Source organism: Heterodontus francisci, chromosome 11, assembly GCF_036365525.1.
Source record: "Heterodontus francisci isolate sHetFra1 chromosome 11, sHetFra1.hap1, whole genome shotgun sequence".
Lineage (NCBI taxonomy): Eukaryota > Metazoa > Chordata > Chondrichthyes > Heterodontiformes > Heterodontidae > Heterodontus > Heterodontus francisci.
The window spans coordinates 67988929-68016483 of NC_090381.1; the positions used below are offsets into that span (position 1 = coordinate 67988929).

General features: G+C 45.0%; 1 protein-coding gene across 2 annotated transcripts in view; it reads left to right on the top strand.

The window, feature by feature from the left end:
- si:ch211-51h4.2 (uncharacterized) overlaps window positions 1-27555 on the top strand; it is a 374380-nt gene that overhangs the window by 150857 nt on the left and 195968 nt on the right. For both annotated transcript variants that reach the window (XM_068042238.1, XM_068042237.1), the window contains exons 8-9: window positions 15866-15989; window positions 20699-20798. In XM_068042238.1, coding sequence (XP_067898339.1) covers window positions 15866-15989; window positions 20699-20798 — 224 coding nt within the window. The remainder of the gene's footprint in view (window positions 1-15865; window positions 15990-20698; window positions 20799-27555) is intronic.

Consider the following 27555-nt stretch of genomic DNA (forward strand, 5'->3'; position numbering starts at 1 on the left):
GCCCCTGCTTTGGATGGATTTTTACAAAAATCTAGGGAAGAGATAAGTAGAGGCATTAGTACACATTTAATTTGATTAGAAAAAGGTGTAGTGCCAGAGGACTGGCAGATTGCCAGTGTAATTCCTATATTTAAGAAGGGGGACAGAACATGCCCAGAGAATTATGGACTGGCCAGCTTAACATTGGTGGTAGGAAAAAAAATAGAATTCCTACTAAAGGAGTGAATAAAAGAACATCTAGCAAAGAGCAGGGGGTTCAAGAGAGCCTTGAAAGAGAGGCTGGCCTCCACAGTTGGGGTTACCCCTCAGGCACTCCGAGTGTGGACAGCGACTGCTCAGCCACTCTACAAGTGAGTCCAGCTACAGCAGCTGCGATGCCTGAGAAGAGTCCTGCTTCAGTGCAGGAAACCCTCAGGCAGCTGAGGTCTTCCTGGCCTCAGGCAGACAGAGGATAGCCGCTGAAGTCATCACAGGCCAAGTGGCAGCCTGATCAGCAGCCTGCCTGCAGACCAAATGCTGTCACTGGGATCATTCCCCATACGAGCACTCGCAAACCTTTTAAGAAAAGCACGTAGGTACACTTGGGGATTCACATCTGATATGTAATCACTAACATAAAGTTCTTTTGTTCAAGTCATCAACAGCCATTGTGATAAAGTCATTATTCCATTATGCCTTAATTGAGAGCTGCTGACTTCACTCTTTCCCCACCAGCACCCCACCCCCGGCCCCAGTGGAATGCCAATGTAACCACAGCTCTCATTAACATATGATTTCCCACGGGCACTAGCATGGTTTGCAGCTGCATGCAAGTCAGGCAACACAAATGGAAAGGAAGCGACAGACTACATGCATGAGGTGAATCTTTATTGATTTCTCTGTGAGTGGGCATCAGGGAGGCTGGAAGCGGGTGATTATGAGGTTATCTCTTACCTCCTAGGCACATCACTCAATCTGCCTGGCCTCCAGTGCAATGGCTTCAACATCCAGTGCTGCTTGCTTCTCAACCTCTTCTGCGTCCTCCTCGTCAGTGGAGGAGTGTCGCTCAGGCATTTCATCGTCATGCAAGGCCTGCCCCCGCTGCAGTGCTAGATTGTGCAAAGCACATCAGGCAATCACGATACCCAAGAGCCGTGCTGGGGCATAATGCAGGGCTCCACCTGATTGATTGAGGCAATGGAATCTCATCTTCAGCAGCCAGTGGCCTGCTCGATGGTCGCTTGGATGGAGCCATGACAAGTGTTGTACCTCTCCTCCACTGCATTGCAATGGTTCCTCACTGGCGTCAGTAGCCAAATCCTCAGGGGTGGCCCATGTTCCTGAGAATCCATCCCTGAAGGCGTGCGGGAGGCTGAAAAAGCAGCAGCACCTGAGACTGCCAAAGTACGTAGGCATTGTGGCTGCTTCCCGGGAAGCGGGCACACACCTGCAATAAATGCTTTCGGTGGTCGCAGACCAGTTTTACGTTGATTGAATGGAAGCCCTTCCTGTTGATGAAGGTGGCTGGCTGGTCTTTCGGAGCCTTGATGGCACATGCCTGCAATCTATCACATCTTGCTCCTGGGGAAATCCAGAGACAGTCCTCTTGAACAGGGCACTGGTCACCTTCTTGATGCAGCGGTGGGCTGCTGCCTGTGAGACCCCACACATGTTCCCGGTGGCTTCTTGAAAAGATCCAGATGTGTAAACTTCAGTGCCACTGTCATCTTTAGGGTGATGGGCATAGGGTGACCCCCAAATCCCACAGATTGCAACTCGTCCTGTAGCAGGGCACATGAGTTGATGACGGCCTCCATAGAGAGCTGTAGTCTTTGCTGACAATGCTGCTCGGACATTTGGTGGTAGCTGATTCGAGTCCGGTACACTCTGTGGCGCAAGTGGGCCCTTCTTGACATGCTGCTCTCATCGTGGAGCTTCACCACCAGGCGCAGCTGCCTCTTGGCTCTCCCTTGATTAGATGAGATGAGTGATTGAGGGAGGGTCCAGAAAGGCAAGGTATATGAGACCCATGCCAGGTGACCAGTGGGCCTACGTAGTGCTGTTGATGCAGAATGACCCTGTCTTGGCAACTGAGCCAATGAAACTACTTCCGGCAGACTCCCTGATGACCTTCAGCGCCCACCCTTGCTGATATCCAGCAGCAGGGGCAATCAAACATTTCACACAACAATGCAGCCACCCAAACCCAATCCCCCACCTTGCAGAGCAAACGTTACCCTGATCCCACCCCCCCCCCCCCCGTCAGAGACCCGAGACCATGACTCTCCTTGCAAAGACCCCAAGATCCAGACCCCCCTTGCAGAGCACCCAGCAACACAGTCCGAAAATGGCCTTGGTTCACCCATCTCTCCCTATGCAGTGCTGGTCATGGCTGCCTCACTGTCGCAGCACTGAAGCCTTTCCTTAGTGCGGCCAGCTATGAACAGACATGAGCCCAAAGGTACCTGAATGCTGCCCGCCATCCACTTAATCCCAAGCCTCCCATTAAATCGTGCCGAATGAGATCCTAATGCATGTAAAGTCAGTGTTTTGTAATGTAAAATAGATTCTCATCGCGTCAAGGTGTCAAATCTATTTTGGTGCTTTCCCGCCACTGAGAAAATCTGGAAACAACATCACGGCGCTGAATTTCTAGGCAGGTGCTTCTGACGCGATTCCCCATCCCTCCCCAGGCCACCATTCCTGTTTTAAACCGCTGCATTAAATTGTGCCCATATAGTGCATTTAATGTAGTAAAACATCCCCAGGTTCTTCACAGTATTATCAGACAAAATTTCACACCAAGCCACAGATGGAGGTAATGGGACTAAGTAAAGGATGTGGGAATGTCTATGGGTGTTATTTATATAGATTTTCAGAAGGCATCTGATAAAGTCCCTCATAACAGACTGTGAGCTAAAGTTGAAGCTCATGGAATTGAAGGCAAATGATTGACCAGGTTAGTAAATTGGCTATGTGGAAGAAGACAGAGAATAGGGATAATGAGCAGGTACTCTAATTGACAGAATGTGACCAGTGGTGTCCCACAAGCATCCGTTTGGGGCCTCAACCATTCACTGCATTCATGACTTAGATAATGGGATAGAAAGCCATCTATCCAAGTTTGCCATTAACACAAAGATAGGCAGCACTGTAAGCAGCATAGATGAAAGTATAAAGTTATAAGGAGATAGTGATAGATTAAGTGACTGGGCAAAACTGTGGCAAATTGATTTCAATGCAGGCAAATGTGAGGTCATTCACTTTGGACCTAACCAGGATAGCACAGAGTACATTCTAAATGCTAAAAATCTAGAAACCCTGGCGGGCCAAAGAGACTTGGAGGTCCATGTGCATAGATCATTAAAATTTCATGGACAGGTGCAGAAAATAATCAAAAAGACCATTGGACTGTGGCCTTTATATCTAAAGAATGAGAGTACAAAAGTGTAGAAGTTATTAACACATGGGAGTATGATATTATTGCTGTTACTGAGACATGGTTGAGGGAAGGGCAGGACTGGCAGCTTAATATCCCAGGGTATAGTATCTTCAGACGTGATAGGGGAGGGGGGAAAAGAGGAGATGGCATTGCACTGTTATTAAAGAGACAATTACTGCAGGAAGGAGGGATGATATCTTAGAAGGTTCCTCTAATGAGGCCATATGCATAGAACTTAAAAACAAAAAGGGGGCTATTACTTGGCTGGGAGTGTACTACAGGCCTCCAAACAGTCAGACAGTGGTAGAGGAGCAGATATGTAGGCAAATCTCAGAGGTGCAATAATAATAGGGTAATAATAGGGGATTTCAACTTCCCCTATGTTAGAGGGGATAGTATTAGTGTAAAAAGTTTAAAGGGGGCGGAATTCTTCAAGTGCATTCAGGAGAGCTTTTTGAGCCAGTACATACAGAGTCCTACAAGAGGAGGAGCGGTACTGGACTTAATCCTAGGGAATGAAGCCGGACAAGTGGTAGAAGTGTCAGTGGGGGAACATTTCGGGCACAGCGACCATAAATCTGTAAGATTTAAGGTTATTCTGGAAAAGGACATAGAGGATCCGGAAATAAGAGTACTGAATTGGGGGAAGGCAGAATTCAATATGATAAAACAGGATCTGGCCAAAGTGAACTGGGAGCAGCTTCTTACAGGAAAGTCTACATCAGACCAGTGGGAGTCATTTAGAAGGGAAATTGTGAGGGTTCAGGTGCAGCATGTTCCTGTAAAGGTGAAGAGTAGGACCAACAGGTCAAGGGAATCTTGGATGTCAAGGGATATAGAGGATTGGATAAGCAAAAAAAATGAGGCGTATGGCAGATTTAGAGTGCTGAAAACAGTGGAGGCCCTAGAGGAGTATATAAAGTGTAGGGGAGTACTTAAAAAAGTTATCAGGAGAGCGAAGAGGGGGCATGAAAAATCACTGGCAGACAAGATAAAGGAAAATCCTAAGGTGTTTTATAAGTATGTTAGGGACAAGAGGATAACCAGGGAAAAAGTGAGGCCCATTAGGGATCAAAGAGGTGTGGAGCCGGAGGACATAGGTGAGATTTTGAACGATTACTTTTCGTCTGTGTTCACTATGGAGAAGGACGATGTAGGTGTAGTGATCAGGGAGGGGGATTGTGATATACTTGATCAAATTAGCGTTGAAAAGGAGCAAGTATTAGCGGGCTTAAAAGTGGATAAATCCCCAGGCCCAGATGAGATGTATCCCAGGCTGTTATGTGAGGCAAGGGAGGAGATAGCAGGGGCTCTGACACAAATTTTCAGATCCTCTCTGCCACAGGAGAGGTACCAGAGGACTGGAGGACAGCGAATGTGGTACCATTATTCAAGAAGGGTAGCAGGGATAAACCAGGTAATTATAGGCTGGTGAGTCTAACATCAGTGGGGTAGGGAAATTATTGGAAAAAATTCTGAGAGACAGGATTAATCTCCACTTGGAGAGGCAGGGATTAATCAGGGATAGTCAGCATGGCTTTGTCAGGGGGAGATCGTGTCTAACAAATTTGATTGAATTTTTCGAGGAAGTGACTAGATGTTTAGATAAGGGTAAAGCAGTTGATGTTCTCTCCAAGGACTTCAGTAAGGCTTTCGATAAGGTCCCACATAGGAGATTGATTAAGAAAGTAAAGGCCCATGGGATCCAGGATAATTTGGCAAGTTGGATTCAAAATTGGCTTAGCGGCAGGAGGCAGAGGGTGATGGTAGAGGGTTGTTTCTGTGAGTGGAAGCCTGTGACCAGTGGTGTACCGCAGGGATCGGTGCTGGGACCCTTACTGTTTGTAGTGTACATTAATGATTTAGGAGGTATGATCAGTAAGCTCGCAGACGACACGAAAATTAATGGTGTCGTAAATAGTCAGGAGGAAAGCCTTAGATTACAGGACGATATAGATGAGCTGGTATGATGGGCAGAGCAGTGGCAAATGGACTTTAATTCTGAGAAGTGTGAGGTGATGCACTTTGGGTTGTCTAACAAGGCAATGGAATATAAAATGGATGGTAGGGTCCTAGGGAGTACAGAGGGACCTTGGGGTGCTTGTCCATAGATCACTGAAGGCAGCAGCACAGGTAGATAAGGTGGTTAGGAAGGCATACTTGCCTTTATTAGCCGAGGCATAAAATATAAGAGCAGGGAGGTTATGATGGAGCTGAATAAAACGCTGGTTGGGCCACAGTTGGAGTACTGTGTACAGTTCTGGTCACCACACTATAGGAAGGATGTGATTGCAATGGAGAGGGTGCAGAGCAGATTCACCAGGATGTTGCCTGGACTGAAGCATTTCAGTTATGAAGACAGACTAGATAGGCTGGGGTTGTTTTCCTTGGAGCAGAGAAGGCTGAGGGGGGACCTGATTGAGGTATACAAAATTATGAGGGGCATTGATAGGATAGATAGGAAGAAACTTTTTCCCTTAGCGGAGAGGTCAATAACTAGGGGGCATAGATTTAAGGTAAGGGGCAGGAAGTTTAGAGGGGAGTTGAGGAATTTTTTCACCCAGAGGGTGGTTGGAATCTGGAACACACTATCTGAAGGGGTGGTAGAGGCAGGAATACTCACGACTTTCAAGAAATATTTAGATGAGCACTCGAAATGCCATAACATAAAAGGCTACGGGCCAAGTGCGGGGAAATGGGATTCGTTAGGATGGGTGCTTGATGGTCGGCACAGGCGCGTTGGGCCGAAGGGCCTGTTTCTGTGCTGTAAAACTCTATGACTCTATGAATGCTACAGCTGTAGAAAACCCTACTTAGACCACGCCTAGAGTCATGTGAGAAGTTCTGGGCAACACACCTGAGGAAGGATATATTGGCCTTGGAGGGAGCCCAGTGTAGATTAACCAGAATGATATCTGGACTGCAAGGGTTAAATTAAAAAAGAGAGCTACACAAACTATGGTTGTATTCCTTGGAATTTAGATGGTTAAGGTGTGATTTGATCAAAGTTTTTAAGATATTAAGGGAAACTGCAAGGATTGATAGAAACTATGCCACTGGTTGGGAAGTCTAGGATAGGGATACAGTCTAAAATTAGAGCCAAGCCTTTCAAGAGAGAAGTTAGGAAACACCTCTTCACACAAAAGGTGGTGTAGTGTGAAACTCTCTTCCACAAATTGCAATTGATGCAAGTTAATTGTTATTTATATATCCGGGATTGATATAATTTTGCTAACCTAAGGTATTAAGAGATATGGGGCAAAGGTGGGCATGTGGAGTTAAGTCACAGATCAGCCATGATCTCATTGAATGGCAGAAAAAGCTTCAGGGGCTAATTTTTTTTAATTTGTTCATGGGATGTCGGCATCACTGGCTGGGCTGGCATTTATTGCCTATCCCTAATTGCCCTTGAAAAGGTGGTGGTGAGTTGCCTTCTTGAATCGCTGCAGTCCTTGGGGTGAAGGTACACCAACAGTGCTGTGAGGGAGTTTCAGGATTTTGACCCAGTGAAGGAACGGCAATTTGATTCCAAGTCAGGATGGTGTGTGGCTTGGAGGGGAACTTGCAGGCAGTGGTGTTCCCAAGCATCTGCTGCCCTTGTCCTTCGAGGTGGTAGAGGTTGTGGGTTTGGAAGGTGCTGTCAAAGAAGCATTGGTGAGTTGCTGCAGTACATCTTGTAGATGGTACACACTGCTACTACTGTGCATCGGTGTTGGAGGGAGTGAATGTTAGTGGATGGGGTGCCAATCAAGTGGACTGGATGATGTCCTGGATGATGTCGAGCTTCTTGAGTGTTGTTGGAGCTGCACCCCTCCAGGCAAGTGGAGAGTATTCCATCACATTCCTGACTTGTGCCTTGTAGATGGTTGATAGGCATTGGGGAGTCAGGAGGTGAGTTACTCACTGCAGAATTTCCAGCCTCTGACCTGCTTTTGTAGTCACAGCATTTATGTGGCTGCTCCAGTTAATTTCTGGTCAATGGTGACCCCCAGGATGTTGATAGTGGGGGATTCAGCAATGATAATGCCATTGAACGTCAAAGGAAGATGGTAAGATTCTCTCTTGTTTGAGATGGTCATTGCCTGGCACTTTTGTTGCATGAATGTTACTTGCCACTTATCAGCCCAAGCCTGGATGTGGCCCAGGTCTTACTGTATTTTGACATGGGCTGCTTCAGTATCTGAGGAATTACAAATGGTGCTGAAAATTGTGCAATCATCAGCGAACATCCCAAGTTCTGACTTTATGATGTAGAGAAGGTTATTGATGACGCAGCTGAAGTTGGTTGAGCCGAGGACACTGCCCTGAGGAACTCCTGCAGTGATGTCCTGGGACTGGGCTCCTTGATGACATACCTGGTGAAATGCTGCCTTGATGTCAAGGGCAGTCACTCTCACCTCACCTCTTGAGTTCAGCTCTTTTGTCCTTGTTTGGACCAAGACTGTAATGAGGTCAGGAGCTGAGTGGCCCTGCCAGAACCCAAGCTGAGCATCAGTGAGCAGATTATTGCTGAGCAAGTGTCGCTTGATAGCACAGTCAACGATCTTTTCCATCACTTTGCTGATGATTTTGAGTAGATTGATAGAGCAGTAATTGTCCGGGTTGGATTTGTCCTGCTTTTTGTGCACAGGTCTTACCGGGGCAATTTTCTACATTGCCGGGTAGATACCAGTGTTGTAGCTGTACTGGAACAGCTTGGCTAGGGGCGCGGATAGTTCTGGAGCAAAGGTCTTCAGTACTGTTGCTGGAATGTTGTCATGGCCTGTAGCCTTTGTAGTATCCAGTGCCTTCAGCCGTTTCTTGGTATCACGTGCAGTGAATCGGATTGGCTGAAGACTGGCATCTGTGATACTGGGGACCTCAGGAGGAGGCCACGATGAGTCATCCACTCGGCACTTCTGGCTGAAAATTGGATGCAAATGCTTCAACCTTGGCTTTTTCACTGATGTGCTGGCTCCCCCATCATTGAGGATGGGGATATTTGTGGAGCTTCCTCCTCCTGTCAATTGTTTAATTGTCCACCACCATTCACGACTGGATGTGGCAGGTCTGCAGAGCTTAAATCTGATCTGTTGGTTGTGGGATCGCTTAGCTCTGTCTGTTGCATGCTGCTTCCGCTGTTTGGCAGGCACGTGGTCCTGTGTTGTAGCTTCACAAGTTTGACACCTCATTTTGGGGTATGCCTGGTGCTACTCCTGGCATGCCCTTCTACACTCTTCATTGAACCAGGGTTGGTCCCCCCAGCTTGAAGGTAATGGTAGAATATGCGGGGCCATGAGGTTACAGATTTTGGTTAAATACAATGCTACTGCTGCTGATGTACCACAGCGCCTCATGGATGCCCAGTTTTGAGTTGCTAGATCTGTTTGAAATCTATCCCATTTAGCACGGTGGTAGTGCCACACAACATAGTGGTGGGTATCCTCAATGTGAAGACAGGATTTTGTCTCCACAAGAACTGTACAGTGGTCATTCCTACCAGTACTGCCATGGACAGGTGCATCTGCGACAGGTGGATTGTTGAGGACGAGGTCAAGTATGTTTTTCCCTCACTACCTGCCGCAGACCCAGTCCAGCAGCTATGCTCTTTAGGATTCGGCCAGCTTGGTCAGTCGTGGGCTACCAAGCCACTCGTTGATGGGTGCCGCATTGGTTAGCACCGCAGCCTCACAGCTCCAGCGACCCGGGTTCAGTTCTGGGTACTGCCTGTGCGGAGTTTGCAAGTTCTTCCTGTGACCACGTGGGTTTCTGCCGGGTGCTCTGGTTTCCTCCCACAGCCAAAGACTTGCAGATTGTTAGGTAAATTGGCCATTGTAAATTTTCCCTAGTGTAGGTAAGTGGTAGGAGAATTGAGGGAAGGTGGGGATGTGGTAGGGAATATGGGATTAAATGTAGGATTAGTATAAATGGGTGGTTGTTGGTCAGCACAGACTCGGTGGGCCGAAGGGCCAGTTTCAGTGCTGTATCTCTCTGACTCTCTCTATGACATTGAAGTCCCCCAATCAAAGTATATTTTGTGCCTTTACTACCCTCAGTAGTGCTTCCATTGGTGTTCAACATGGAGAAGCATTGATTCATCAGCCGAGGGGTCGGTCCAGTTTCATTTCCTGAGTGGCTTGCTAGGCCATTTAAGAGTCAACCACATTGCTGTGGGTCTGGAGTCATATGTAGGTCAGACCAGGTAAGGACAGCAGATTTCCATTCCCTAAAGGGCCAGATGGGTTTTTACAGCAATCACCGATGGTTTCATGGTTACCACTAGACTAGCTTTTAATTCCAGATTTATTAATTGCATTCAAATTCCACCATCTGCCATGGTGGGATTCGAACCATGTCCCCAGCGCATAAACCCGGGGCTCAGGTGACATTACCATTACGCCACTGCCTCTCTTGTGGCCTGCTATTGTTCCTATGCAACATATAGCAATCTACGATGATCCAGAAGAATTTGCCAGTCTCTTTGGTGGATGACTCCCAAGTGCTCGATTTATTTGCACAAAATTATCAAGGAGTGCACTTGAGTGTTTCAAACAGAAATAGCATAGAGATCAAAATCACATCACTATCAGCCCATTATTCTATTGAAGTTAAGTGCCCACCTCTTTGGGGCATTACCAGCAGCCAGCAAAACTTCGAGAAAAAATACACATAATGTGTGTTATGGATGCAGATCCAGCATTAGCAATTACCTGTCAGTTATACCATGACTATTTCCATTTATGGGATGGCAATGATAAAAAATATTTAGGCTGGTGTCAATATTGATTGTGCTGTATTCCCAAAAGAAACAACTTGCATTTATATCATGCTTTTCACAACCTCAAGATGTCCCAAAGCACTTTAGTTCAAAAGTACTTAATTGACCATATATCACTGTTGTAGTGTAAAGTGGCAGAAAAACTGCACACAAAGATCCCACAAACTGCACTGAGATAATGACCAGGTAATCTGTTTCAGGTATATGGACAAGGACACAGGGAAGAACTCCCCAGCTGTCCTTTGAAAAGAGAGCTGGCACTTATATTAAAAATTATCTAACATGGGAAATATTAAAGAAGCGTATTGATAGGTGTGTCTTAATGTCAGCATGATATTTGAGGTAATTCATGTTAAGCTTGAAGTTTTTAGTGTGAATGCTTTATGAATTTCTTTATTTTAATGTTACAAAGCTGAGGAACTTATAATGATCCAAACCACAGCAATTATATTTAATTGAAGTATTTTTGTCACCTTCTCAATTTTATATTTACCACAATGAGATTTTCTTTTAAGGCATCCTCTCTATGTCCCAGAACAGAGCTTGTGAATAAAACCAGGCAAGCAGAAACATATAAAACTCGAATAGTCTCAGTAGAAAATTTATTGTAAGAGCTCATAAATCAGGAATTTCCCTTATTGCCAAATTCAGTGACCAGTTCAGGTTATTGAGAATGCAACATAGAACTTAATTTGAAGCGATGAATAGACAATCAATAAGCTTTTAAATCTTGCTGGGGCAAGCAGAAGTACAAATTGAATCCATTTCTTCATTGTAAGATAAATTTGTGTTGTCACGCCGTCTTAGTTTTTCATCCTCTTGAAGGTTAGCAAGCACAATGAATGTATTGTCTTTTTGAGTGTCTAACTATCAATGTTTATGTAAATTATGGGCTTACATTTGCTACAGTGTTATATTAATACGAAACATATGCCACATTACACAATACTTCATTAATCATAAATTTCAATTCAGAATTTGTGTGGGTCTGATTTTTCTTTTTTTCTCTTTTGCTTAAACCACTATTTCCAAGTTTTATTCAAAAAAAGCTACACCTAGTAAATAGGAAAAGGATGACCCTTATTACTTGGAAATAGGAGTCAGGATTTTCCCTCCCCTTTGTGGACTGCCTTAGGGGTGGTGTAAAATTGTATGGGCTGGTGTCGGAACGGAGCTCCAATGTTATGAAACCGGGTCGTTACTTTACCAGAGGCAGACAGCAAGTGAAGCATGAATGGCGCGTGCTTCTGCAAAAAGACAATTGAGAGCTAGTTAAGGTGATTAAACATCCAATTGAATGGTATTTTAGGGCCCATTCAAATTTTAAGCAGAGTGCATGGAGGCCACGGGGCATTAGATCCCTGGCAGGTATTTAAGGGTGGCAATGGGGCAGCAGCTGAGGTCATTGCTGCACTTACTTAGCAGACATGGGGTCAGGCAGTTTGTCTTCACAGGAAAGCTGATGCAGTGTGGCCAAAGCAGTTTGTGTCAGGGATGGGGTGTTCACATGCCAGGGATTTGGGTTTGAGCCTTCACAATGTCACCTGGCTACTGGCACATGGTTTCATTGAGAGGGGCCAAAGAGGAGGATGGTGTGCAGTGTGTTGAGGAATCAATGGGCATAGTTCACTCCTCAATCACCCCAATACCCCCTCCCCTTCCCATGGCACACTTCCATGCAAGCACAGGAGATGCAACACCTGCCCTTTTACCTCCTCTCTTCTCACCTTCCACAGCCACAAACACTCTTACCAGATGACACTGAGATTTATTTGTACTTCTTTCAATTAGTATACAGTATTCGCTGCTCACGATGCAGTCTGCTCTACACTGGGGAGAGCAAATGCAGATTGGGTGACCGCTTTGTAGAACACCGACGTTCAGTCCGCAAGCATAACCCTGAGCTTCTGTTTGCCCATCATTTCAATTCTCCATCTTGCTCTCACACTGCCCTCTCTCCCCTCAGCCTCTTGCAGTGTTCCAATGAAGCTCAACACCAGCTCGAGGAACAGCACCTCACCTTTCAGTTAGGCACTTTATACCCTTCTGGACTCAACGTTGAGTTCAACAATTTCAAGCCATAATCTCTGCCCCTATTTTGTTTCTTTTTTCTTTGCAGGTTTCAGTTTTACTCTAGCTTTTCTCTTGTTTTTGCTTTTGGATGATCACTGTTATTCATTCTGCCAGTCATACCTCCTCTAAACACTTCTTTTGTTTCTTTATTCATTCCATTACCACTCCCTCTGACCCTGCACCACTAACTCTCTTGTCATTTAGGCCGGAATTTTACTCTTGTCGGACGGGAGCCGTCCACTGGCTGAAAAGTCAGTGGCGAACCCGCCTCCGCCTGGCCTGAGGATCTAGACTGCATTTTACGGTCCCCAGGTCCTTAATTGGTATGAGGCAGGACTTGCACTTCATTGAAGCAGGAAGTCCCACCTAATGGAGCTGCCAGCCAATCAGCAGGCCTGATTGGAGCGGTGGCCACTGCTGGGACTGCAACCCAGCTTCAAGAAGAAGAGGAAGGACGGCCCCAGGAAAAGATAAGCTTTTGGGGCCTCGCCGAGGACGATCGTTCGGGCCCCAGCAAGGCAAGAGTGGACGATTGGGGGGACGGGGGCGTGTTGGGCATTGGCGGTGGTTGGGGCATCTGCAGCGGCCCTCCGTTGGGCAAAGGGTGCCCGATCATGAGGGCCCCCCAGGCCATCAGAAAGCCGCCTCCTTTTAACAGGCGGCTTTTCTCTGGCCTGGGCCGCCCACTTGCTACCAGTAAAATCCCCGTGGTGGCAGGCCACTTAAGGGCCTTGATTGGTCTGGGACAGGTCAGCAGTTTTTCAACACTGCCGTCCTGTGTAAAATGGCGGCTGAGGCGGGAGCTGGTCGGGAAGGGCCCCCTGAGCCTCCCACTCCATTTTACGCCCACTCGCCTCAGGCCACCATCCCACTCTTTTTGGGGGGGGCGGGGGGGAAGCGTAAAATTCCGGCCTTAATCTCTTCTGCCTTCTGCGTATCAGAGATTTTCCCACTTGTTCTTTTTCTAACTCTTCCCTCTTTCACTTGCTCAAAACCTATTACATTTCTAACTTTTCCCAGTTCTGATGAAAGGTCATCAACCTGAAACATTGGCTCGAATTTTATGGGCCCCTCCCCACCCAACTCCACTAAAACATGTGAAAAAAAAGGCTATTGTAGAATGTAAGCTCATTAGTGTTCATCCACTGGTGAGACATATGACAGTGCCCTCTCCAATTTCCAGTAATGCTAACTCCTGGAATAGACGAAAGAAACAGAAAAAAAAAGACCCAATCCAGGAACAAAACTCTGAAATTCCTCCTCAACTCCATAAGGCAATCAAACAACCTCCAACTTTCCCTGAGAGGGATTTAACCTGACTCGTTGCCTATGCATTTTATAGGTAGAGCCTCTAAATCTGCTGTAACTTTTCAACGTGAAGTTTGATTTTCAACATTATTTGTGAAAAATATAACAAATAATTAGAGCACAATTGTTTCATAATTCTGTAAGAGTTTGTAAGATGTAAAATTGCTGGTTTAGATCACAAGGTAATTGCAGCTGAGGAAGTCTATTCAACCCATCTTGATTCATCCATGCAGCCAGATTCTAATGATCCAGTATTCTAATATCCAATTGTTTTTACATGATTTTAGGGGTTTTGCCTCTACTACTATAACTGAAAGTTTATTCCACACCTTGATCGCTCTTTGTGTGATGAAGAATGTCTGGTATCAGTCCTTTAGTTTTACTCCCACAATTTAAAGCAATATTCCGGGTTAACTTTTTTGACACCTGTAACTATTTTGTATCTCTAAGATCGCTCTTCAGATGCTGCCTTTCCAGGCTCAAGAGTCCATGTCTTTGTCGTCTTTTTTCATAACTCAGATCAAAACACTGGGGATCAATTTTATGGGCTTTCTCTGCAGAGTCTCCAGCACTTGAATCTCTCTCTTCTTTCTTAGCGACCAGAATTGGACGCAGTATTCAAGGTGCTGTTTGACCAGAGTTTGATCATTTATTCCTATAATTTTTGTTCTGTTGCTTTAATTATGTCTTTCAACATCGTGTTAACTTTGTTGATTACTATTTTGCATTGGTTGGATAAGAGACTCTTGGGACTTCTTCAGCTTCATCTTTTAACTATTTCAATATTATTCAGACAGCATGATTTTTTTTCTATATTTCCTTCCTATGTTTAGCACTTCATGCTTGTCTGCATTAAATTTCATCTGCTATTGTTCTGCGCATTTTTAGATTAGCCCTGTCCTTGGCTTGGAGCTGTGGTCAGTCTGGGGTGGGATGGGTGGCATTATGGATACGAAACTCAAAAGTGTGGATTTCCTAAACGTCCTGGAGTTTTTAACTGCAGTGCGTCTTTTAATGTTTTTCTGTAGGTTTCCCACCCAACAGCCAGCTGACTGGTTAAAAATGGAATCACTGTTGAAAAGAAAGCACTCAGCCTCCTTTAACATGTGACCGACCCACCTCCTCCGAGTAGCCCCTCACCCCCGCCTCTGTTAAAACCGGAAGTGCATGGGTTTAAGGGCTGAATTTTATTCGCCCGCTGCAGGCAAGAAAAAAATGGCGGCTCGCAAGCACAGATCGCGGAGGAGGCTCATTTAAATATGCAAGGTGGGCTGCCGAACCCCCCCCCCCCCCCCCACCACCATCATGTGGCAGGGGCAGCATCACTGACGCTGTGAAGGGCGTCAGCTACCCGTGTGCAGGCACTGGTGCCATTTTTAAAGGGCTGCCAGACCTGCACAAAAAGTACAGAGTTGAACTCCATACCCACCCCTTCCCCCCCACGACAGTGAAAATAAATTTCTGACCCACCCACCCCCAATACAATGAAAATAAATGGTCGCCCCATATCCCCCCCCCACCCGCAAAACACATTGAAGATTAGATCTTTCCCCCCACCAATGACACCCTTTCCCTGTCCCCCCCCACATACTAGAAATGCAGAGTTGACCCACGTCCCCCCCACCCACTTCACTTAAAATCCTAAGTCTCCCCTTCCCCACCTTGGTGGTGCCAACTTTCCCTGGACGGGAAAGTGAAGGCGCATGAGTGCCGGCCGTTGCACGGAAGATCCTGGACAGCTGGCAAGATCACAGTGAATGGTATTTAAATGTATTCATTTCCTTTTATTTAAATATTTAAAGTTGGGTCCCGTCGCCAAACAGCACAGGGGCCATCACGGATTCTCACCGCCACCGGGAAGATCAGGCCTGGCGTCGGGCTCTGTGGCGGGCCGCTGCAATCTTCCAGCCCCACCCCCCACCATGGAGCCCAGCATCAGGAACTCAACAAAATCCTGGGCAAGGTGTGCTCGATTCCTGTTTCAGATTTTTAACTTTTTAACTTCCCACCAAAACCAAACCCACCCATTTTTGGAGGTTCAAATTACTGCCATTTGGCAACATCTATCTGCCCCCTCCAATTCCACTGCCCCCCACTCACCCTCTAAATCTGTATTATCTGCAACTCTGACTTTGAATTAGTTTCTGAATCCAGGTCATTTATTTCAATTAGAAATGGTAATGGTGCCAACACTGAGCCTTGAGATCCCTCACTCCGAGATAACTCCTCTAGAATGTACTCTGTAGATTTTTGGTTGATACTATGAATTGTTCCAACATTTTATATATAATTTTTTTTTAACTTAGGCATGTCTATGTCATTCCATTCTTCACATGGATCTTGTCTTTGGGAATTATTCTGGCTCAAGTTATTATACAGCCAATCACATCCATTTTGACACTGGTAAAAGGAACTCTGTTAATCATCACAGTGAGTATAATATTCTGCAAATTATTTTGCTTTGGTCTCAACATGTAGAGAATGCATTTTTAAAATGTTAGTTTTAAATGAATTATTTCATCAATTCCAATATGTGAAAAACAAAAATAAACAGATACCAGAATCATTTTAGTGTATTACTGTTGTGCATTTCCTATAAGTAAGTTTTGAAACTCTTCTGCTCAAAAGGAGAGGTGTTATTGTGCCGACTGGCCTTCTCATTTGTTCTATATATCAGTTTAAAAATAATTCACAATTTTTTGCGCATTATTCTTAGTGCTAAGAAATAATTCAAATGTTATTTTATTTCATTGCTATTAACTATCACCATAAATAATTATGGGATATAACTTTCGTGGGGACTCCCTGACAACCCACAGTAACAGTTTGAAATCCAGAGAAAGAATTCAATGAAAAGAAAAATCGGGAAAGATGTAAAATGAGCTGCTGTGTTGCTATCACCAGTTTCATACAATTACACAAAATCAAAATCTACCCCACTGTTAAGTTCCTCTGCTAAAATATTATACAGAGAAAAGCCATTCAAACCTGTCTAGTATGTACCTGCTATGATCTTAGCTACTGGTTGCTCTAACATGGGATTACACCCCGAGACCACACACAAACAAATGGACCTCCACCAGAACCATGTAAACAAAGTTCCAGAACCTAGGTGGGCAGTACAACTCCTTGTAAACCAGTCAGCCGACTGCGTTATGCATCATAGTAGTACACAATAGTAATATATTGCTAAACTGGTATTTGAATACTTGAACAATATCCAAATAAATAAGGTCCTGAGCCAAATAGGAAACACAAAGGATTTTTTAAAAATTGAAGGATTTGTCTGTTATGTCCACAAAACGGGCACAAATGGGATGTAAAGGGAGCTGTGCCAGTGGACCCCCTGAGGGCATCACTACAATTCGTGAATGCCTGTCTAAGCCTTGTGCTGTGTGTTTTTTCCAAAAGCTCATGTTGGTATTGCATGGAAAAAAGCATTCCAAGGTGATCAAGAACTAACATTCCCTGATTGGCCTTCAGGCACTGACACACTTGTCATGAAAAGACCATGGGATTAGCAGAGAGAAGAATGCAGAGCTACACGATCTGCTGTTGGGATACTTGCAGCTACTACGCAGCATAGGATAGTCATACACAGGGACAATAATGGTCAGCTTAGCCTGAAACTTAGCTTCACTTCCTTGCTGATGACCTGACCTAATTAGATTATGAAAGATATGAGTGGCTTTTGATTGCCCTGGCTTGCTAAAAGTATGAAACACAGAGGGGTAGAAATTAGACTTGGGCCCAAAACAAGCAGCAAGTTGGCGAAGCAATTGCTTGGTAATTCGGGCTGTGTCAGCCTGAGCCAAATTTGTCCTGATGCAGCTTTTCGGCCTGTCCCAGCTCAACAGTAATCTAACTATTAAAAAGTTTCTTGCACAACTAGGTGAAGCTGGCATGGCACAAGCCTTTACATCCAAAAAATGGTCAAAAGCAAGTTGAATTTGTCTTCTCCCCACCCCCGACCCCAGGATAGAGCATGCAAAGCTGCTGCATCTGAGTGTATGTATGAATAGCTAAGATTCAGATTTAATGTCAAAACAGTATGAGGGATGTGTAACAGTAATATTTCCACTTAGCCACCCAGTGTTTGAATTAGAATTGTTTATGATCACTGAATGAATATAGTCCAAAAAATGCCTGTTATCAAGTTCTATCTTCTGAGACAGGGTACTGATCAATGCCAAGTTGGGCTATATTCTGATTCTTTTGTTTATATAATTGGTTTTATTAGCATTATTATTGTTTTCTTTTGTTGTCAGATTTCTGCATCTAATAATGTCTGCCTAATCTTAACAATTTCTTAAATGTGCTTGGAATTTTTATACTTGTTTGTTTAGAACAAGTTATTTTAATGCAAAATGCATCAGACCTGGCTCAGAACAATTTATTTTTATACTTATACTTAGTTTAATAAATCAAAGATTTCCAATGAACCACAAAATAAATTTTTCATCTCCAATATTGGGGGTAATTGGTAACCACAGATTAAGGTTTTGTACTAGAAAAATAATAATTCAGCTGTCCCCAAAATCCACGATAATTAGATCATACTGACATTTTATGAAACAGCTTTCTGTGCTAAATTGGATTAAGCGGATTGGAGCATTATTTTTAAAAAATACAGGCCGGAATTTTACAGTAGGAAGACGGGAGCCGGCCACCAACTGAAAAGTCGGTGGCAAACCTGCGTCCACCTCGCCTGGGGATCTAACCCGCATGTTGTGGGTCCCCGGGCTTCAATTGATGTGAGGCGAGACTTCCACCTGCTTGAGGTAGGAATCAGCGGGCCGGCAGCTCTTTGTCCCAGCAGCGCCACTGGGAGTGCTGGCCACTGCTGGGACTGTGGCTCAGCATGAAGAGAAAATGTCTGGGAGCCGGGAGGAAAGGTAAGTTTTGGTTGCCTTGCCGGGGGTAATCGGTCGGGCTCCGGCGAGGCAAATGTGGTCGATTGGGGGGGAAGGTGGGCGTGTTGGGTGTTGAGGGTGGTTGGGGTAGTGGGAGTGGCCCTCCATTGGGCACGTGGTGCCCATAAATGAGGGCACCCCCCCGGGACATTTGAGAGCTGCCTGGTTTCGGTAAGTGGCTTCTCCCGGCTCCAGGACGCCCACTTGCCATGCGTAAAATCTGCATGGAGGCAGGCAAAGGCTCTTAAGTGGCTGTTAAATGGCCACTTAAGGGCCTTGATTGGCCTGGGGCAGGCGGGCCGTTTTTTGCTGCTGCATAAAGTGGAGGCAGGAGAGGGTCGGGAAGCTCTCCTGGTGCCTCCCGGTCCATTTTATGCCACACAATAACTCCCTACCCCACCACCTCCCCTCCCCTCGACACCATCCCGCTCGTCAGAGTGGCATAAAATTCCGGCCACTGAAATTGTAAGCTTGTCAATTTTTTTTTCTTGAACTTTTGCCTCTCCTGAACAATTGATTAAATATTGACTAATGGATTCTTGCTTCTCCTCAATATCAATTGTAAATTTAGTTAATCTTAATAAAATACTTTACTTCAAAAGTAAACTGAAAAATTAAATAAATCTGATCTCTGGAAATGTATTTAAAATTAAGAAATTCTAATCCTTCCATTCCAAGTATGAAGAACTCAATTGTATAATGTATGCAACAGAATTTCTCATCAGAAAGGCAGATGATCATCATTCTGGGCAGACCTTAGTAAATTCATTAAGATACTATTATATTGGAAGTGATAAGTCGCATTACTTTAAAACCTATCCTACTGCTCTGTTCACCTTTTTCAGAAAGACATTAGTGCCATTTTGGTTGAGGTGAAATCTATCTGTCTGGTATAGTTTTCCCTGTTCCAGAACTTGCTCCACTCCTCTAACAATGTGAATCCGTCTTTACTGTATCAGCCCTGCAGCCATAGGTTGACCTTCACTCCCTTCCTTTCCTTAACATGTTTGGTGCACGCCACAAGAAAGACTTTGGAGATTATGACTTAGAAATTCATTCATACTGTCATGAGATTCTATGTGTTATCTTAAACAACACAATGAGGTATGTGGATTCCAGTTCCTTGAAGGTCTCTAGAGGGTTTATTAACAGCTAAACTAGTATATACAATACAGAACAAACTATATACAGAACATTTGTCCAGAATGTTACAGTGCAGAGTGAAACATGGCTTCTTGTCACATGACTACATCCTGGTACTTAGCTCATTAGCATGCTGAGTTCTTAAAAGCACTGTAATGAGTTCTTTTATGTTGTCTGATGCAACATAAATGAGATACGTGGAGTCCAGTTGGTTGAAGATCTCACAAGTTTATTTATAGTTAGACTATTGTATACTGTACAGAGCTATTTACAGTACCTTACTCTGGGTGATACAGTTGCATCCTGGTACTTGGCTCAGAGTCACATGACTGCATCCTGGTACTTGGCTCATTAGCATACTAAGATCTTAAAGGGACATCTCTCTTAAAGGCAATCATACAATATCCCCCTTTCCAAAGATAAGTCTTGTGTGCTAAAAGTAAAAGCACATAAAATTAGATAACATCAAAATGATTTACACATGAATAAAGATTATGAACTTTACAAGTGCAGAGGCTTAAAAGTCCAAAGATCGTTTCAGTAGTTTGACAATTCTTGCTTGGAGAATTTGCATTTCAGCCGTTGCTGTTTTTCTTAGGTTTCTCCCTTTCTGCATTCAGTTTCTGTTGCTCTGCCTTCAGCCTGCTGACATACTCTGTTGTTTTTCTCAAGATGACCACTTTTGGGGCCTTGTCATTCTTGGAAAGTTCCAGCACCTCATCATGAAGAGCCAATAGACAATGTTTCAACTCATAAAATAAAAGCAAAATACTGCAGATGCTGGAAATCTGAAATACATACAGAAAGTGCTGGAAATACTCAGCAGATCTGGCAGCATCTGTGGAGAGAGAAGCAGAGTTAATGTTTCAGGTCTGTGAAGGGAGGGGATACCGCTTCCCAGTCCACACCAGGGAAAGTTCCAGTGGCGGGAGACATCCCGACGCAGATCCGCATTATTTTCCTGCTACCCTGCTTCCCCGTTCTCCAAGCCTGCCATCATGGGGCCAGGAAAATTCAGCCCATTGTGTTATAACTCTAGTATATAATCAGTTCATTCTCTCAATTCGGTTTTCTCCGTTTCAGGTAATTGTGACCTTTGTTGTGGGCTCCGAGGTCCATCAAGAAATAACTAATGATTTCTCCAGCATTGGAACACCCTTCCTGATGGGCACTGTTGCACTTGGTAGGTTATTTATATTGTAACTTTTCAACCCGGTGTTATATTTTCATCTTTGGTCAAAAATGGAATGAATGTTCACTTAGGGCACACTAACAAAAACTTTGATTGCATAATTTTGGAAGAGTGATTTCATTGCTTGTAGTTTCATTAGCAGAAACAAAAGGTAGTCAATTGTGACATAACTATAGTAAGTCATCCTTCATCAGTTCTTCAGCAGTCATTGATCCACTGAACTTATATATGTTGACATTAAAATTAGGAGTTTTAAGGTTTTGGATATCAAATAATCAAGTTCGTAACAACACATTGGGTGGAATTTTTAACACTAAATCCCTGCCGAAATGGGGGGACCATTTGCGGGGCAGGAACCTATTGAAATCTCTTGTAGGATTTGCCATGGCTGTTTAACTGAGTCACAGCATTAGCATCCTGCTTCCTCAGGCTCCCCAATCAATCAGAGAGGGCTGGCGGGATAAGGAAGGATTTCTAGTTAAACTGACCCTGGCATTTGTCAGAAAAGCGTAACTGCGGATGGATTTTTGAGGCTACAGCAACCATGAGAATGGTGAGAAGGCTGGGAAGGCTGCTTCCTAGGTATCTCACTCTTACGTGGAGGTTCTGCTGCAGGATCTGAAGGACTACAGTGAGGTCAGCTTTCTCAAGGACAGGAGGAAGAGGACAGCCTCTCAAACCAAGCTGGCATGGTTGGAAGTGGCCAAGGAAGTCAGCAGTAGGAATGTGGTTCCTCCAACCTGGAGACTGTGCACCAAGAGGATCCAGGATTTCAGGAGGGCGGGAAAGGTGAGTGGCATAACACATTCGGGAGACAAGCCCCACACTCTGACTTTCCCAGCATTCCCCTGCACACCACTCCACAGGACAACACACGTTGCAGTTGCACTCATTCCTCTCTCTGCAGGTACCTCACATCCCCATCTGGACAGCCAACACTTACACACCCTCATCTTTGTGTCATCTCACACCCATGCCTCACAGTCACCCTGCACTAATTTTATGCTTCCCTCCTCTCCACACAATCCATTACTAACACTCACACCTCTCTGCTTTCTTTCCTTGCAGGAGAAGAGAGCACGCAACTTTGGGGTGAGGCAGAGATCCGGGGAGGTGGTGGCCCTCCAGTGGCAGTTACCATGATGGCCACTGGCAATGTGTGCCCACCTGCTTCACTGGGAAGGAGGACTTGTTCCAGGAGGCTGCAGATGTTAGCAGTGACCTGCCGTGAAAGCCTGAACCTCCTGAGGGACTGGTGCTCAGACATGTGGAGAGAACTGATCCTCTGTCTGTAGACCCTGTGTTGGGGGTCTCGGCTCCTTGGAGCTGGATCTCTGTGTCCATCCCTTCTGCCCTGTGGAGCTGCATGTGGCGGGGGAGAAGGCAGTTGCTGCTGCTGGTGTTGCTGCTGCTGCTGCTGCTCCTGGTGCTCTTGGTGTTGCTGATCCTCTTGTTCTTGATCAGAGGTGCAGGGTAGAGCTGCATAAGCTGCTTCCATGTTTCAGTGAAGGTTAGAAACAGGGAAATGCAGCTGAAGGTGAGTGAAATACTGTACAGGTGAAGTGACTTCCAAGAAGTTGGCAATCACCTGTCAAGCAGTGAAAGTACACTTTCAGAAGGAGTACTGTGAGCAGCCGCCTCTCACCTTGCCATGGCTGGAGCACTTCAGTTTCACTGATCAAAGGCTTCCCAGCCTGTCAGTTTCACTGAGGAAGCATTCTTCATTGTGCACTCAACTGGCAAGTTGCTGACAGCTCAGGAAATTGACCCACTGGCAGTTAGAGCCAGAATGGTTGATTATAACAGTACTCAACTACCTAATAAAATATTTAAATGACTTATCTGACAGCTCCAAGGAGGCTGCCCACTTGCCTCCAGATCCACCTGGGTGAAACCTGGAAGTGGGCGGGATGATGTTAGGGTCCTGACCTGACGTCACTTTTAGGAGAATTAACTTCCCGCACAGACCCAAATTCGCCTCTCCTTGACTGTGAAAATTCCACCCATTGACTTTAGTGGTCCCAAAGGGCTCTGGAAAGGAAGGCAAAAATCTTTATAGTGGCTGGTTTCTTTTTTTCTGGAGATGTATTGTGGGTCCACCATTGAACGTACCAAGGTTTCTGACAGAACAAAAAGCTGCTTGATCCAGGTACTGCATTGAATTTCATCCCCTTCTCCCTTTCTGCCAATAATCCAAGAAACTGTCCTCCTTAGCTCAAGAAATTATTTTGAGGCCCTAGTTTATATCTGAGTAGCCAGTTATCTATTGTTGCTCCTTTTTGAAAGAAATACTACATTGCTTCAGAATATAAATGCACTGTGGCTCTCCTGTTAGCATACTTTGTGTATGTACAGTGTAGAGTACAGTGTTTATTTCTGTAGGTCACAAACCATGTGCATGTTTAGAGAATGATTTTCTGTTCTTTGCTTAAGTGTGCCAAAGGCTTCATGTGGCACATGAGTATTCAGTAATGTCCTGCATCTTAGGGAAGCCACCAACTTGGTAAAATGTTAGCTGCCTCCACTGTAACTCGACAATAGTTGGGTGTGTGGCAATACTTAAGTTCAGTTACCTCCTTCATGAACTGTGCATGGCAAAGGAACACTAAACATATGCAAATAATCTGTACCAATTTCTACTGGCTATACAACACTTTTTACCCACATCTACTTTCTCACTGCAATTATTGGGTAGAGCAATATCAGTGAAACACAGATGTGGAAAAAGTGGAGCAATCAATACTGGACTTAAGCAAACAACAGTTATTATAAGCGACCTATATTCGGCTTTTGATTTGAAGAATAAAAGGATCTATAAAGCAATTGACTTTTTAAGTTAATTCACAGATTTCTCCCTTGATATTAATTTCACATTTTCTCTTCAAATTTGAGTAATTTGCACATAAATTAAAACAACTGATTCGTTCCCTATGATTAAGGCTCAAATTGTATGGCTCCAGTTACGAGAAAAATTTCCAGTTATATCAATACAATGTGATGCATGCTTTTACTATAAATAGGGAGGAGAGATAAGGTAGGAATAAAAATAAGGTTCTTTATAAGGTTTTCGTTTCCAACCATGCATCAAAATTTATTTAACACATTTGGGTACTTAATTTGTCTAGATTGCAAAATAATTTCTAATATCTCAAGAATACATTCAGGATTAGGAGTCTCACTGCACATCTAGGTATTATGTAATTTGATGCATTGGGAGTTGACTCTGGGATCCAGACATATAGGCCAGGATTCTTTGTGGCCCCTTGAGGCAGCCTCGGAGGCGGGGGGGATTGGGGGTGGGGGGAGCACACAGTATCGGGACAGATGGCGAGAGGGGTGGAGAGCCCATCATCTCTCCATTGCCAAGCAATCTTCCCGGGGGTGGGATAGGCCAACAATGGCCTTCCCGCCCAAAGACCAATAAGGCCCTTAAATAGCCCATTAACGGCCTCTTCCCACCGCCACTGCGATCTCACTAGTGGCGGGGGATGGCTCCGCCTCAAGGGGAGGCCGCCTTGTAACACGAGGTGCCCTTCCTGCCGGCTTGAGTGGTTTTGCTCTTCCGTGGGCCACAGATTGCCCACGGACAATGCTCGCCGGGAACCACTTTACCCCCCTGGGAGCCCTCTCCCCTGGACTGCACGACCACCACCGCCACCCCCCCCCCTTCCCCTCATGCTCCCTCGCAGGGCCTTCTGGACTGGCCCTGACCCTGTCTCACTTAGCTGAGATCTGGGTCTCCAGGGTTGGGCTTGAATACAGGCCTCTGCAGTACTGGACTGCAGAGCTGCTGGCCGTCTGATTGACCAGCAGCTCTTGAAGGCGGGATCCCGTCTTTAAAGGGACGGGAATCCCGGATCTTGTAACTTCGATTTAAAAAGACCAGAGGATCACTCCGGGGTGGGCACAAAAAGGCAGTAGCTTTTCAGCCCAGCACTGGAAGCTCCACTTCCAACACAAAATCCAGCCCATAATATCATTAATTGTTTAAAAATCTTCCAGATCTTAAACGTAATCCATTTAAAAATGAGGTCTGCTTCTTTGATCTGGGGGCATAATTTACTTAGCATCTTACCAGCTGCTTACGATGCTGTAGCATTTTATCTTGGACAGGTTCCACATACTCTTGAAAAATGGGGAATTTCACATGAACATGTTTAATAGTATTACCTTAGGTAATGTACACCTATCAGCAGCCAAATACCTAAGTGATTTTGGTGACATGAAAAATTGGATGCTTTATTGGCTGCAGCATGACAATAAGATTTATTGGAAGGAGCTGTACAGTGTTTCAGTGTCCTGTGAACAGTTTACAGAATCGTTGGTGCAGAAGGAGGTCATTCTGCCCATCATGTCCACACTGGCTCTCTGAAAGAGCAATTTCCGCAGTTCCATTCCCTTGCCTTCTCCGCATAACCCTGCACATTCTTCCTTTTCAGATAACTGTCTAATTCCCTTTTGAATTCTTCAATTGAACCTGCCTCCACCATGTTCTCAGGCAGCGCATTCCAGACCTTAACCACACGCTGCGTGAAAAAGTATTTCCTCATGTCACTTTTGCTTCTCTTACCAAATTATTTAAATCTGTGCCCTCTCATCCTCGATCCTTTCATGACTGGGAATAATTTCTTCCTATCTACTCTGTCCAAACCCCTCATGATTTTGAATACCTCTATCAAATCACTGCTCAGCCTTCTCTTCTCCAAGGAAAACAGTTCTAATTTCTACAATCTATCTTCATAACTGAAATTCCTCAAACCTGGAACCATTCTCGTGAAGCTTTTTTGCATGTCCAATGCCCTCACGTCTTTCCTCAAGTGCGGCTCCCAGAACTGGACAGTACTCCAGCTGAGGCCGAACTAGTGTCTTATACAGGTTTAGCATAACTTCCTTTCTTTTGTACTCTATGCCCCTATTAATAAAGCCCAGGACACTGCATGCTTTATTAATCGTGCTCTCAACCTGTCCTGTCACTTTTAATGACTTATGCACATATAGCCCTTTCATTTCTAATTTCTCATTATCAAACCTCTACTCTGCATGCTTCAAATAATCAGACAGAGGGCTGGATTTTGTAGCCCTGCTGCCGGGAGTGGTGGACATAAAGAATGGTGTCCGGCACGCACGGGCCGCACACTATCACCCCCACCTCCCCCACAATCACGTGGTGGTGCGGTGTCTCAACAATGACGTGAACAGCGTCAACTGCATCTGCACAGGCGCTGGTGCCATTTTAAGGGCTGCCAGCCCTGCGTAGAAACTGCAGAGTTGCCTCCATCCACCCCCACTGCACTAAAAATACATATTTGCCCCTTTCCCCCCCACCACCGCCCGCCCCAGTACACTACAGAGTTGACCCCCTTCTCCCCCCAGCTGCACAAAGTGCTGAGTTCTCCCTTCCTCACCTTGGTGGCACCAGCTTTCCCTGAATGGGAAAGTGAAGTCAGGTGAGTGCCACCTGTTGCTCTGAAGATCCAGAACTACAGGTAGGATTGCTGCGAATTAGATTTTAATTAATGCAAACAGCTAATTTAAATATGTAAAGTCGGGTCCCGTCACAGAGTGGCAGAGGGCCTGCCACGGAACTTTCCTGCCACCAGGAAGATCGGGCCTGGCAATTCCAGTGTCGGGTTCTGTGGCGGGCCGCTGCCATTCCGATCTTACGCCCACCATCTCCCCCCACCGCCACAGATCCCGACGTTGGGAGAGGAACAAAATCTAGCCCAGAATCAGACCAAATATTACAAAAATTTAATTTGTGTTGAGTTTTAACTTGCATTTTGTTTTATCTAGAAACAGCATGTGGAGGAGAGGTGGTGGTTGGGGTGCGGGGAGGTTATAAAGAGGCCACGTTACATTAAGATCAATCATGGCTGTCTATTTTTCAACAAGTTGGAGGCAATTTACAATATTGGCTGGCATGAAATAGATCCCTTCAGAGTTGCATTACACCTAAGGTGCACTTTGTGACACCTTGCTCTTTACATGTAGTTCTACTCAATTTTCTCAGATTGACATTTCAGTTATTGACTGAGAAGTGCCCATTCTTTATTGAAAATGGCAATTGTATTTGGCTTGAGAAACATTCCAAGTAATTGATAGCCTATGAGTCATCTGTTCCTTTTTGTTTCAGTATAATTTCAAAGGAGGCTGTGTTGCAATTATATAAGAAGCTTGTTTACCAGGAGTCAATTTTAAGCTTTCCAACCAGCTGAGAATCATCAAGTCATAGAATGGTTACAGCACAGAAACAGGCCATACGGCCCATCATGTCCATGCCAGCTCTCCGCAAGAGAAACTCAGCTACACGCACTCCCCTGCCCTTTCCCCATAGCCCTGCAAATGTTTTCTCGTCAGGTGCTTATCCAATTTCTTTTTGAAAGCCCCAATTGTACCTGCCTCCACCACACTCTCAGGCAGTGCATTCCAGATCCTAATCACTCGCTCATGAAAAGGTTTTCCCTCGTGTTGCCGTTGGTTCTTTTGACATTCACCTTAAATTGATCTCCTCTGATATCCACCCTTCCGCCAATGGCAACAGTGTTTCTCCATCTACTCTGTCTGGACCCCTCGATTTGGACACTTCGATCAGATCTCCTCTCAACCTTCTCTTCTCAACCTTCTCTTCTCTAAGAAGAACAGCCCCAGCTTCTCCAATCTATCCATGTAACTGAAGGCCCCCCATCCCTGGAACCATTCTCATAAATCTTTTCTGCACCCTCTCTAAAGACTTCACATCCTTCCTAAA